The sequence below is a fragment of the Dromiciops gliroides genome, chromosome 2 (assembly GCF_019393635.1).
Source record: "Dromiciops gliroides isolate mDroGli1 chromosome 2, mDroGli1.pri, whole genome shotgun sequence".
In the NCBI taxonomy this organism is placed as follows: Eukaryota; Metazoa; Chordata; class Mammalia; order Microbiotheria; family Microbiotheriidae; genus Dromiciops; species Dromiciops gliroides.
The window spans coordinates 597,968,541-597,981,361 of NC_057862.1; the positions used below are offsets into that span (position 1 = coordinate 597,968,541).

Here is a 12,821-nt window from a genome sequence, read left to right on the forward strand (position 1 = left end):
CTTTCAAGAATAACTTCCCCCCAAAAATGTTGTTTCTGTCATTTCGTTTTTAAACACAAACACAACTGATGATCTTATGATTCTTTTTTCTACACTTTTTGCTTTGTAAAACCTTTATTGATGAATATATCCCTCTCTCCCCTCTTATGACAATCATTTTTAAAAGAAAAGATTTAAGGAATATTGGCCAATATCTAAAATTGAGTCTAAGAACACATGTAATATCTTTTATCCATAATCACCTAACATTTGAAGTCAAATTCATTTTCTCATCTATTTGGGGGAGACAAAAATTGGTCATTGTAATTATATATCAAGTATTTTTTGCATTCCCATTATCTATATTATTTCCCGTTTCTACTTATTTCATTCTATGTTAGTACATGTACATCTTCCCATACGTCTATGAAATCTTCATATTCATAATTTCACATAGTGCAATAGTATCACATTATACTCATATATCATCATATAATGCTTCAAAAATTTATAAAGAAGCAGGAGCATTTTCCAAATCACAAATTAATCCCTGCTATTTTTTTTTTTTTATGGTAAGGATAAAGGCGGTTTTCCACTTTTATTTGCATATTAATCCCACATTTACTCCCGTGCCATAAGCTTTTGTTTCTTCAGTTTCTTTTGGGATATCTTTTTCTTTTGAGCAACCTCCTCTTCTGGTTTAGGAACAATTTGTTCCTTTTCGGTCAGTATCATCTCAATATGGCAAGGGGAACTCATGTATGGGTTGATTCGGCCATGAGCCCTGTAAGTACGTCGTCGCATTTTGGGAGCCTTGTTAACCTGGATATGCTCAATGACAAGAGAATCCACATCCAAACCCTTCAGTTCAGCATTACTTTCTGCATTTTTAAGTATATGCAGCAAGAACTCAGCACTCTTTTTGGGCCAACGACCCTGTGTCCAACCCCACTGCTTAGCCTGGGCACACCTGCCAACTCCACCATTGTATCGACGGAAGGGAACACATTGTTTCTTCAATGTGACATCTTTCAAATACTTGGTAGCTTTTCGGATGTGCATGCCCTTGATAGCTTGGGCTGTTTCACGGGTATTCTTGAAGTGGACCCGGAGATTTGAACCCCTTGACTTGCATGATTTTGTGGGGTTCTCTGGATCAAGAGAGTACCTCACCATTTTAACTGATTACCTAGGACGGCTCAAGGGAAGAGGAAGAGCAAAGCCTTTCCGGAGACTTGATGAAAACTCCAATCCCTGCTATTTCTAAAGTAATGGCAAGAATAGTAAAAATAAGAAAAACAATAGTTTTTAAAAGGAGAAAAATGAAAATAAAAACATCAATTAGGCAACAAACATTTATGAGCATCTACTATGTGGAAGTTACCTATGTTGCACTGAATGGTGTGAATTGTCCTGACATTCATAGAATTTCAAATCTAGTACAAAAGGTAAGATTAAACACACACACACACACACACACACACACACACACACAGATGATGATGGAGAGTACCAAGAAAGAATAAATATTTAGAAAGTAAGAGCTGAGTTGACATTCTCTTCACCCTCCCACTAAGTGTATGCAGTCCTGAAAATCATTTGCACTTTTTTTTATTTATAATACTTTCTTTCCTGCCTCTGGCTAAATTAAGCCAGAGGAGATAAGAGATTTGAGGAGACATTCTATATACTTCTAGGTTCTTCTCTGTTCCTTTGTTGGAAATCTTCAGCTCTCCAGTTTGAACCTACAGCTTATCAGTCATGAGGAAATGATTATAAAATTGAAGTTGGATTTCCTGGTGATTTAACTCGCAAATTATCTCCATGCTCCAATGAAGCTATAAGGAAAAAGGGAACCTGCACAAGAACCTTCTAATAGATGCTTAAGTTTAAAAATGTCATCCCTTAAATGTCTAAGAACTTTTTCTTGCAAAGAAAGTGCAGAAGTTGTCACCCAAATGTCCCATAAAAAACTTCTTTCTACAAAGATGTTTATGCCCTCCTTCTGGTTCTTACTTGGAATAAGCAGAGCCCTTTGCAATGGATTTTAGAGCTTTGAATAACTTGGTGTTCAAGGAACATTTTAGGCATGTGCATGACTTTACATGTGTCTGTGTGTGGGTACAAGTGCGTGTATATGTATATATTTCCTTTTTTTGGAATAAATACCATCAACATATTCATATATATTTTGTGGAGCAATGTTTTCTGTTATCTTAAATATGGGAAACAGTTCTTTCATGCTTCAAAATGTTAATTAATGTATCAACACAAAACAGAAATTTTATAAGAAATATATAGTATAAGGTGATTGGTATGATTATTATTCTTGCCTTATATTTATTGGAATTTAAATAGGGATGTTGTCATCATTATCACTATTGCAACTGTAAATAACAATTATAATTATAAATACATTTCATTATTGAAATAATTATTTAGGATTTATAGAATTTCCTATCATTTCTTTACTATTACCTCCAAAGATTTTATCCTTCACATTCACCACAGCTTTTGTCAGGTTATTTGTTTTCATGGACTTTCCCATATCTCCCGTCTCTACAGGGCACTATCCTTTGTGATTTATGGCATTTTGAGAGAGTAAGTACATTACACTGACCCAAAAACTGATTGTTTGAGAGAGCAACATAGTGCAGATGAAAGAACAACAAATTTGGTGTCAGATGACATGACATCAAATACTGAATTTGCTACCTACAATATATGATGCAACTCGGTTTCCTCATCTTTAAAATAAGAGGCTTAGGTTATATGATCTATAAAGTCCACAGTGGCTTTAAATTCTATGCTACAGCCGCATATTAGAAAAAAAAAAAACGACAGGGAAGTTGATTGTTAAAAATCCAGGTGTTCATTTGCATGGATATTGTATAACATTTGCATGGTATTTAATTTTGCTAAAATAACCACAAAGTTCTACTCCAATGACTCATCATAGAATGGAGGTGACCCTGGATTCTCAAAGAATATGACAGAAAAGTTCATCTCTGATTCTATTTTGCATGCTAGAAAACTCTGATTACAGAAATAATATTATACTATGTAGACGTGAAAGGAACAGACGCAAAAGTACAGAGAGGTTCATCAACAGCATCTTGGCAACTTAGTGATTAAATTCTGTACCACAACACCCCTTATCCTATACATCACTGCAACTTCCACAGTGGCAAGGTGACATAAGATGAAGGAAGGAAGGAAACAAATAAGTAAATACACAAATAAAAAGAAATAGATAACCATGATATGCCCAGTTTCAAGCACTGGGGAAAGAAATACAAGAGTCAACATAACCCTTGGCATCAGGAAACAATCATTCTAATTAAGAGATAATATACATAGTAGATAGGTGGTCAGGAAGAGGAACTTTGGTCCTGAAACTTAGAAAGATTGTGAGTCAATATATAATGAAGTAGACTTATATAGCCTCAATAGGAGTAATGACAAGTTGATCTAATTATGGCTCAAAGATGTTAAATTGTGGGTTATATTGCGGTGCAAATAATACATGAATGGCATTAAAGCAGCTACAGAGAACACTAGGGAATGGAAAAAAGCATGACTAGATGACTAAAGGGTGGGGAGCAAGGAAAAAAGAGAAAGAGATGGGGGGAAGAGAGATTGGGTGACTAAGGGAACCACCAATTGAAACAGGAGAACCCCCTGGGGCAAAGAGTTTCTAGGCATGAGAGAATGAAGTCTTCCAGGGTATGCTTTCTGATTCAGGCAGCAAGACAGCTGGCAAGAAGAAAGCCAGGAGAAAGCAGAAGAAGCTAAGTATCACAATATTTTTAAACCATGTATAAACATTAACCAAAATCTTGGCACACTGTATGTGAGATCACTGTCCATTGGCCATCAACTGAATATATTATGAGAAGAACTGAATTATATCAAGCTTAACACTCCTGTTAGAAATGAAACTAAGAGAAAAAAGGAAATTGCAGTTGAATGACAACATGGCTCACAGATTCTATTAACAGAAGCAGATCATGTAGTTTAAGTGTAGATTGTTTTGTGTTTCCAAAGGCAAGAAAACACATATTAAAAGGAATAATTCGGTCAGCTAGGTCGCACAGTGGATGGAGCACCAGCCCTGGAGTCAGGAGTACCTGAGTTCAAATCCGGCCTCAGACAATTAACACTTACTAGCTGTCTGACCCTGGGCAAGTCACTTAACCCCAATTGCCTCACTTAAAAAAATGAATAATTGGTTATTTTGTCTTACAGTGCCCATGATACCAAAAACAATTAATAAATAAAGCAAACAATAGGATTATTCGAATGCATTTTGCACAGACAGGATCAGGTGGGCATGTGGAGATTTAAAGGTTTGGATTTTCTGCAAAGTTATGGTAATACCCTTCAAATCAAATCGGCTAAATGCTGGAAATACAAATAGAAAAGCAAGACAGACTCTGTTCTCAAGGAGCTCAGTTTCTACTGGGGAAGATAACACATATGAAAGATTTCAGCTACATGTGACAAGGTGCAACCCTTAGGGGGAAGCCACAAAGATGTTAATGCTTCTTTAATGCCATTTTCACTGACAAAAAATATTATTAGTTTCAGATACTGAGGCATTTGACAGTGACAGGGACAATAGTGGAATTAGCTCCTTTCCTCAGTCTTATTTTTTTTTTTTTGCAGGGCAATGAGTGTTAAGTGACTTGCCCAGGGTCACACAGCTAGTAAGTGTCAAGTGTCTGAGTCGAGATTTGAACTCAGGTCCTTCTGAATCCAGGGCTGGTGCTTTATCCACTGAGCCACCTAGCTGCCCCTCCCTCAGCCTTATTTAATAGATTAATCTGCAGGTTTTTTCAGAAGTAGTTACTGGACTGCTTAAGTAGTTCAGACATTGCAGAAGCATGGAGGTTGCTCCCCAGGTTTATGACTGAGGATACTGGGCTGGAAGCAGTGATACTTCCAAGGATCTAGTTTCAGGGTCCTGGGCTATCTCTGTTAGTGTGAGAGGAAATGGTGGTCATGGTGATGGTGGTGGCTTGACATGCCTAATGCTGACTCTCATCTCTCCTTCAAAGAGTGCCAGGCTGCTTCAGCTAAACTGGGTTACCTGTCTATATGTGACAATTGATTGGTACTTGATGGGAATAAGTCACACTTTCTCCATATGATTTGCTTACCCTAAAAATGGCTGGGAATGATGAACTAGAAGTAGTACTTATGGTTTGGGGATATTTTGCCTATTGAGGTCAGTTCTTCATCAATTGTTGTTGATATTGATGAAGATGCCTCCCTTCTCTGCAATGATTTCCCCTTCACAATTACAGAAATAGAGAATATGTTTATAAATATTTAGAAAAAATAGGAATCTAATTATAAAAATTGTTGAGAAAATATCACAAATTATCTTGCAAAATATTTGTTTTCCTATCTCTATGAAATCATTATGATCATAATTTGCACATATATTATGGATATTCTTCATTAAGGCATGAGAAGGGAATATCCTGGCTTTCAAAATTTACAAAAAGGCAAAAAAAAAAAACCCTTGTTTCAAAGGGCTTACATAAAACTGGCACCAGAGGTTTTTATCATTATCATGGAGGTTATCTGGCCCAGAGCCCAAAGTGAAGAATGATCCCATAAAAAAGGCAAATGCTGATACCTGTGTGTTGATAGCAAAAACAAAAGTTCATGATTTATAGGAAGACTTGGACAACAGTTGAGTATTCTGAAAATTATGAATGGTTGGCAAAATTATGAATGAAGGGAATATCCAGATCATCAAAATCTCAAATCAATTAAAATATTGAGGGGAAAAGGAGGTAATATCGTTTGAATAAGCAGTGTAATATGACAAAAAAAAAAAAACCCAAAACATCCCTAGTCTCAGTGTTCATTAAAAAAACAACACAACAGTATCTAGTAAAAGGTAAGTTATAGTACCATTGTATTTTGCTCTTGTCATAACACAATTGAAGTACCATATTCTCTTCTGGCCATCACATTTTAGGAATGATATTAATAAGCTAAAATATCCAAAGGAAAGGGACTACAGTAGTGAAGGACATAGAGATCATGCCCTTTGGAGATAGATCTTTAAAGGTATTATCCTAAAAAAAGAAAAGATTTAATTTCATCACCTCAGCTAATACACTGTACATGTTAAGCCAAGATAGGAAAAGGATTGTTAAGACCAATACTTTTTGTTGAGATGTGTCTGAAAATGTACATATCAATTGTAGCTCTGCTGACAAGAGCATGAAAAGGAAGTTCTGTCCTTCCTAAACTGATACTTACTAAGACAATAGCTCCATCAGGAATTACAAGAGTTAAGAAGCTCCATAAAGTGTGTGAGCCCAGAGCCTTGTGTTTTGGTATACTGGACTAGGACAGTTTTATGCATGTATGAATTCTTTTTTTTTTTTTCAGCAGAGCCAATTGGTAAATATTTGTCCATGCAGCCATGTTTCTAATCATGGGAGGAGGTGGGGGTTGGGTAGGGAGTCTAGACAGGTAGGAAAAATCACAGAAAAACAAAACTAAGAATAATAAGGGACCTCAGAGGCTATTTAGTCTAAGCCAGTCTTGACAAAGAATCACCTCAATAACATTCTTGTAAATTTACATCAATCAAAGGGCTGTTAGATATCACAGGACCCAAGAAATTGGATGGGAAGTAAAATAAACCTGTATTTCCTACAATTTTGTTTCCTATTTTTAATGTGGTATACATTGTAAGATATTCTCAGGAGGGGTCCTTAGGCTTTACAAAATAGCATACATGCACATACACATTTAAAAACCCATGATAGAGAATGTGATAGAAATGAGGTGAATGTAACCAACTACTTCCAAGAGCAACCTATTCTACTTTTGAAAAGTTATAATCTGGGGGAAGATTTTATTTCTTCATATTAAGATTAAATGCATTCTGGGAAGATAGAGAAGTAGGTCAGAAATTTCCATGATTTCCAAGATTTCCTCCACAGACAGAAAATCAACATGACATTAACATATAGAAGCAAAAATAAAGTTGTAGTTATCCTCCTAAGACATCTTGAGAGGACCTCAAAGAAGACTCCAGGAGCTCAGATTTAGTCTAAGTGAGGTATAAATACCTCCACTGGACCCAGATGATTGTGAAGGAGTGACACTGGTGACTTTGCATAGCCCTTCCTCACTTTAATTCCATTCATTGCAAGTCATAACTTCTGTCATGATATTCTTCAAGAAGGAAGGAGAAACAAACACCAAGATTCTGTGGGTAACAGTTGTCCTACTAGGGACCCAACTCACCTACTCCAGTTGGCAATAAATCTCATTCCTTTCTTCTTCCTTTTCCTTTCATTTCCCATCCTTTCTCCTTTCCTTTCTGTCATAAGGGAAAAGGTGAGGGTCCTTAAGTATTCCTCTGTAAAGAATTACAGTGTTATACACAGACCAATTAAAAATAAAATGAAATTTTATTTTTTTCTATAGAAAGTCACAGAGTGGGAGGTCAAAGACTTCACACCCTGGGAGAAGGTAGTTTAGAAACATACTCCTCCCAGAAAAGAAGTCAAAAGCTTTTATAGAGGATAAATGGGGTATCTACCTGAAAGTAGAAAGTTCCTTTTGGGGGTGGGGTGGGGAAAGCTTGGATGCTTGTTATATTCCTGAGAGTCAGGGTGATTTTTTTGGAATGATGGCCCTGACCTCTGGGGTTATCTCTGTCAGCTAGCTCTGGCCAAGTAGTAGCCACCCCTAAATTACTTTCCTGCTATAGAATTTTATCTCCCCTTACTTTTTAGGTGTCTCTCGTGATATCTAGTTGGGCAATCTAAACTTTAATAGTACCTTGATTCCTCATTATGTATTGCATTCTATCTGGTCATCTTTGATTTTGCTTTTCATAGGAAAAAATTCTTCTGAGTTATCCTAAGCCCCATGTCATTTTCCTTTCCTCTTCTCCTCTCCCTCTTTCTATGTAGGAAATAATTCCCTTATCTATGAGCACTATGCCCAAAGGAATACGAATTTGTCTGCAGAAACTTCAGTAAGATGTCTCAGGAAGGAAGAAGAGAGGAGTTCCTGAGGTTGAGATCTGGATAGAATTCAGAAAACAACAGTAAGAATGAGGTAAGGCCTAGGGCAATATGACACACAACTTGGCATTAAAACTTGATAATAATAATAATAATAATAATAAGCTGTTAAAAAATGAGTAAGCAAAGGAAAAAGAACCTGACTATTGAGAGCAACTTTGATGTTAAGGAAGATCTGGGTTCAAATTCAAAGGACGGTTAAAGAAGTCACTCCTACCCTAAACATCACATGGTCACAAGCCCAAAAATAAATCTTGGAAGAACTTTAAAAGGAATTCAAACTTTGAATGAGAGAGAACAAGAAAAGGTTAGAAAAAATAAAAGCAATTCAAGAAAATTATGAAAATAAAGTTAACCAATTGGAAAAAGAGATATAAAATCTTAAGAAAAAAAATCCTTGCAAACTAGAATTGGGAAAGTGGAATTAAATGATAGGACACCAAGATATAATAAAACTAGAAAAAATATAAGAGATTCTGAAACATCTCATTAGGGAAAAGAACTGATCTAGAGAACAGATCAAGGAAATACAAGATTTGTCAGTATACCTGAAAGTTATGATCAAAAAAATAATCTGGATATAATATTGCAAGAAAGCATTAAGGAAAATTGCCCTGAAGATCTAGAACAAGAAGATACAATAGAAATAGAAAGAATCCACTAATCACCATCTGAAAGAGATCCTAGGAAGAAAACATAGGAATGTTATAGCCAAGTTTCAAAATTCCCAGGTTAAAGACAAAATATTTCAAGCAAGACAAACAAAAATTAAATTTCCCAGTGCCTCTAGTACAAATTCTTAATACTGTGGAAATACTTAATACTGTTAAAAAAAATCAGATTTCCACAAGACCAAGCAGCTTCTACACCAAAAAAAAAAAAAAATGTACATTATATTTCAAAGAACAAAGGAGCTTGGGTTGCATCCAAGAAAAACTTATCCAGCAAAGTTGCATGAAATCCTGATTGGAAAACAAAATGGATATTTGATGAACTGTAAGACTTTCAGGTGTTTGAAACAAGAAAACCAGAATTCAATGGAAAATTGTATGCAAAGCAATCCAGAAGAAATATAATGAAATCATTAAAGGCCAATTATAAAGCACTGATAGAGGTTAAACTTTACTTATAATATATGAAGATTTTTTTATTTATATTAGTTATAATAATTAGTAATAGTATTCTTTAAAATGTTATCATTTCTAAAGCAATTTTAAAGAAAGGTTGGGGCTATGTTCTGTATGATGAAGTGATTCTAAAAAATAAAATTGGGTAGAAAAAGGTTAAAAGGAGAAATTGTCTCATAAAAAACATGGTGTGAAAAGAAGAAAAAACAAAGTAGAAAATAGGGGGGTGAAGGACTGGTAATATTGGAATCTTACAACCAATCTGGAGAGGTTTAGAAGACTTCTGAACTTCTAGAGAGATGAAAAAAAAGAACTATGGGAGAGTGTGGGAGGACTTTTAGAAGAGTGCACTGATTAAGATTATAAGGGTGAGGTAACTATAAAAGGGAGGGATTTTTAGAGGGGAGGGTAAAATAAGGAATAAGAGGGTAAATGCTGAAGATAATGTAAGAGGGATAGAGTGAAAAGAGGTTGAGAGGGAAAATAGCCAGTAAAAATAAGTTGAGGGAAATTTACAAATTGAAATTATAATTGTGAATGGGATGAACTCACCCATAAAATAGAAACAGATAGCAATATGGATTAAAAATCAGAACCTATGGGGGCAGCTAGGTGGGTAAGTAGATAAAGCACCATCCTTGTCTTCAGGAGGACCCAAGTTCAAATCTGACCTCAGTCCCTTGACACTTACTAGCTGTGTGACCCTTGGCAAGTCACTTAACCCTCATTGTTCGACCAAAAAAAATAATCAGAATCAAACAATTTGTCATAAGAAGCACATATAAATGAGAAATAAACAGAGTTTAAAATGAAGGGTCAGAGTAGAATTTATTATGCTTCAGCTGATACAAAAAAGATATTGTTAGCAATTATGATCTCAAAAGTGGCTAAAATTGATATAGTTAAAAGAGAATAACAGGGTAACTACAATATGATAAAAGATACCATAGACAATGAAACATTTATGTGGGTGCATGGGTGGATGTATATATGCATGTGTACATATAAAAAAAATATATATATATATATATATATATATATATATATATATATATATATATATATATATATATATATATACACACACACACACACACACACACGCATACACACCTGTATTTTCTCACTGAGCTCAATCCAATATTCATTCACACACCACCTAGTCATTTGCTGAGAATTTCTTCTCACAGCACGTAGTTTCTGAAGAGCACTTTCATTCGGGGAGCATTTGTATTCAATGAGTACACTGTTCTTGGCCTCAATGACGGGATTCATTTCACTGCACTTGGCTTCAAACCAGTCATTCGTTTTGCTGGTCCTCTTCCCAAAGACATGAAGAGCACGTCTGTGGACACTCTCACGTATCTGTTTCCATTTTTCAGCAGCTGATGTAGCAGAAGAAGACGCGATCAATGCATTCTTTAGAGATCTCAAAAATTGATCCACCTTGCTGAGATTCATGGTTTTGCTAGTGTCAATATGAGATCACCCTGTTGGTTTAAGGTGATGCAATGTTTTGGGCTGGAGCCACACTTTACAACAAACTAACAAGTGATCAGTATCACAGTTGGCACTGTGGTATGACTGCGTGTTAAGAATATACTTGAAAGCAGACTGCCTGGTTATTATTAAGTCCAGTTGGTGCCAATGTTGTGATCTGGGATGTATCCATGATACTTTGTGCTGTGGCTTGGACTTATAAAATGAGTTGGATACACACAAATTGTGGTAAGCGCAAAATTCCAACAGTCTTTGCCCATTTTCGTTAATCTTTCCAATGCCATATGGCCTGAGGCATGTTGGCCAGGACACATGGTCAGAGCCAACTCTTGCATTAAAATTACCCAGAAGAATGATGACTTCATATCTGGGGATAGCTCCTAGCGCTGCTTTCAACTTATCGTAGAACTCATCTTTGGTCTGTTGTGAAGCTGTTAATGTCAGAGCATATACGCTGATAAGGTTCACAGGGCCTTTGATTGTGTTCATATGAAGTGTGAGCAGTCTCTCAGTACCATCGCCAATCAATTCAGACATTTTCAGCAACGTGTTTTTCACAGCAAAGCCCATACCATGTTCTCATGGTTCTGCCGAAGTTTTGCCCTTCAAGAAGAATGTGTAATCCTTTTCCTTCAGCCTTCCTGAGTCTTCAATTCGCAGATTTTTTTGCTTCGCCAACTGCAAGAAAAGTGTAGAGAACAAAGAAAGTCCCTCTTCATTGCCTTCATAGACCTGACCAAAGCATTTGATATGGTTAACAGAGAAGGTCTTTTCGAAATTCTCTCGAGAATTGGTTGCCATCCTAAACTCCATAGCCTCATTCGCTCCTTTCATTGCAACATGCAGGGTGTTGTACAGTTCAAAGGCAACACCTCTGAAGCAATCAGTATAAACAGCGGAGTCAAGCAAGGATGTGTGTTTGCTCCCACGCTGTTTGGAATTTTCTTCTCCATGCTGTTCCATCATGCTTTTGTTTTGTCAACTGATGGCATCTATCTGTATTCCCAGTTGGACGGAGGCCTGTTCAATGTTTCACGTCTGAGATCCAAAACCAGAGTGAGGTAGCACCCTTAGAGACCTGCTTTTCGCTGATGATGCCACACTTGCCTGTCACTCAGAGTGTGAATTGCAGACATTGATGGATCGCTTCTCCTAAGCTTGCACATACTTTAGCCTAACCATAAATCTTAAAAAGACGAAAATCATGTGTCAGAGTGCTATGTCGCCTCCATTGATACACATCTGTAGCTACCAGTTGGATGTCATAAACCAATTCTCGTATCTTGGCTCTATTGTCAGTGACAATTTGTCACTTGATTGTGAAATCAATCAGAAGATTGGGAAAGCTACTTCAACCATGGCTAAGCTTGCCAAGCATGTCTGGGCCAACAGTAAACTGACAAAATAAACCAAATTTGCTGTATATAGAGCATGTGTCCTGAGTACCTTACTGTATGGCCGAGAAACATAGACTACCTATACTAGACAAGAGAAGAAGCTTAACAGCTTCCACATGCGCTCCCTTTGGTACATCCTAGACATATCTTGGTCAGATAGGATCACCCACACAGAACTACTCCAATGCCCGCAACTTCTGAGCATCTATACCCTACTGAAACAAAGACGGCTGCGCTGGCTCGGTCATGTGCACTGCATGCAAGACGGGCACATTCCTAAAGAACTACTCTATGGTGAGTTAGCCTCAGGCCAAAGACCTGCTGGACGCCCCCAGCTTCACTACAGAGATGTATGCAAGCAAGACTTGAGGGCTCTGGGAATAGACACCAGCAGCTGGGAGGAGATGGCCAAGGACCACACCCAGTGGAGTTCAGTACTCAGGAGCAGCTTGTGCATAGCTGAGATGGGCCTTCAAGCTCTGGAGGAAGAAAAATGAATGAGACGCAGGAACCAACGGGCAACAGAGAGTGCAGTTTTCTGATGTCCTCATTGCAGCAGGAGCTGCAGCTCCTGTATGAGACTGCACAGACACACTGTGACCTGTGGCTCTTCAAGGTGCTGATCCATGGTTGTCTGCAACTGGTGGAAGCCTACTACTACTACTACATACACACACACACTTAAAAATAAGTAATTTCCCTATTGATAAATGGTAAAAGAATATGAAAAGGCAGTTCTTAAATGAAGA

General features: G+C 37.0%; 1 protein-coding gene across 1 annotated transcript; it reads right to left on the reverse strand.

Moving 5' to 3' along the window:
* Positions 1–577: 577 nt before the first annotated feature.
* On the reverse strand, positions 578–1,214 carry LOC122742220 (60S ribosomal protein L17-like). Its single transcript, XM_043986302.1, has one exon. The coding sequence runs from the start codon at positions 1,153–1,155 to the stop codon at positions 601–603; it is 555 nt and encodes a 184-aa protein (XP_043842237.1). The 5' UTR covers positions 1,156–1,214; the 3' UTR covers positions 578–600.
* Between the last annotated feature and the right edge of the window lie 11,607 nt (positions 1,215–12,821).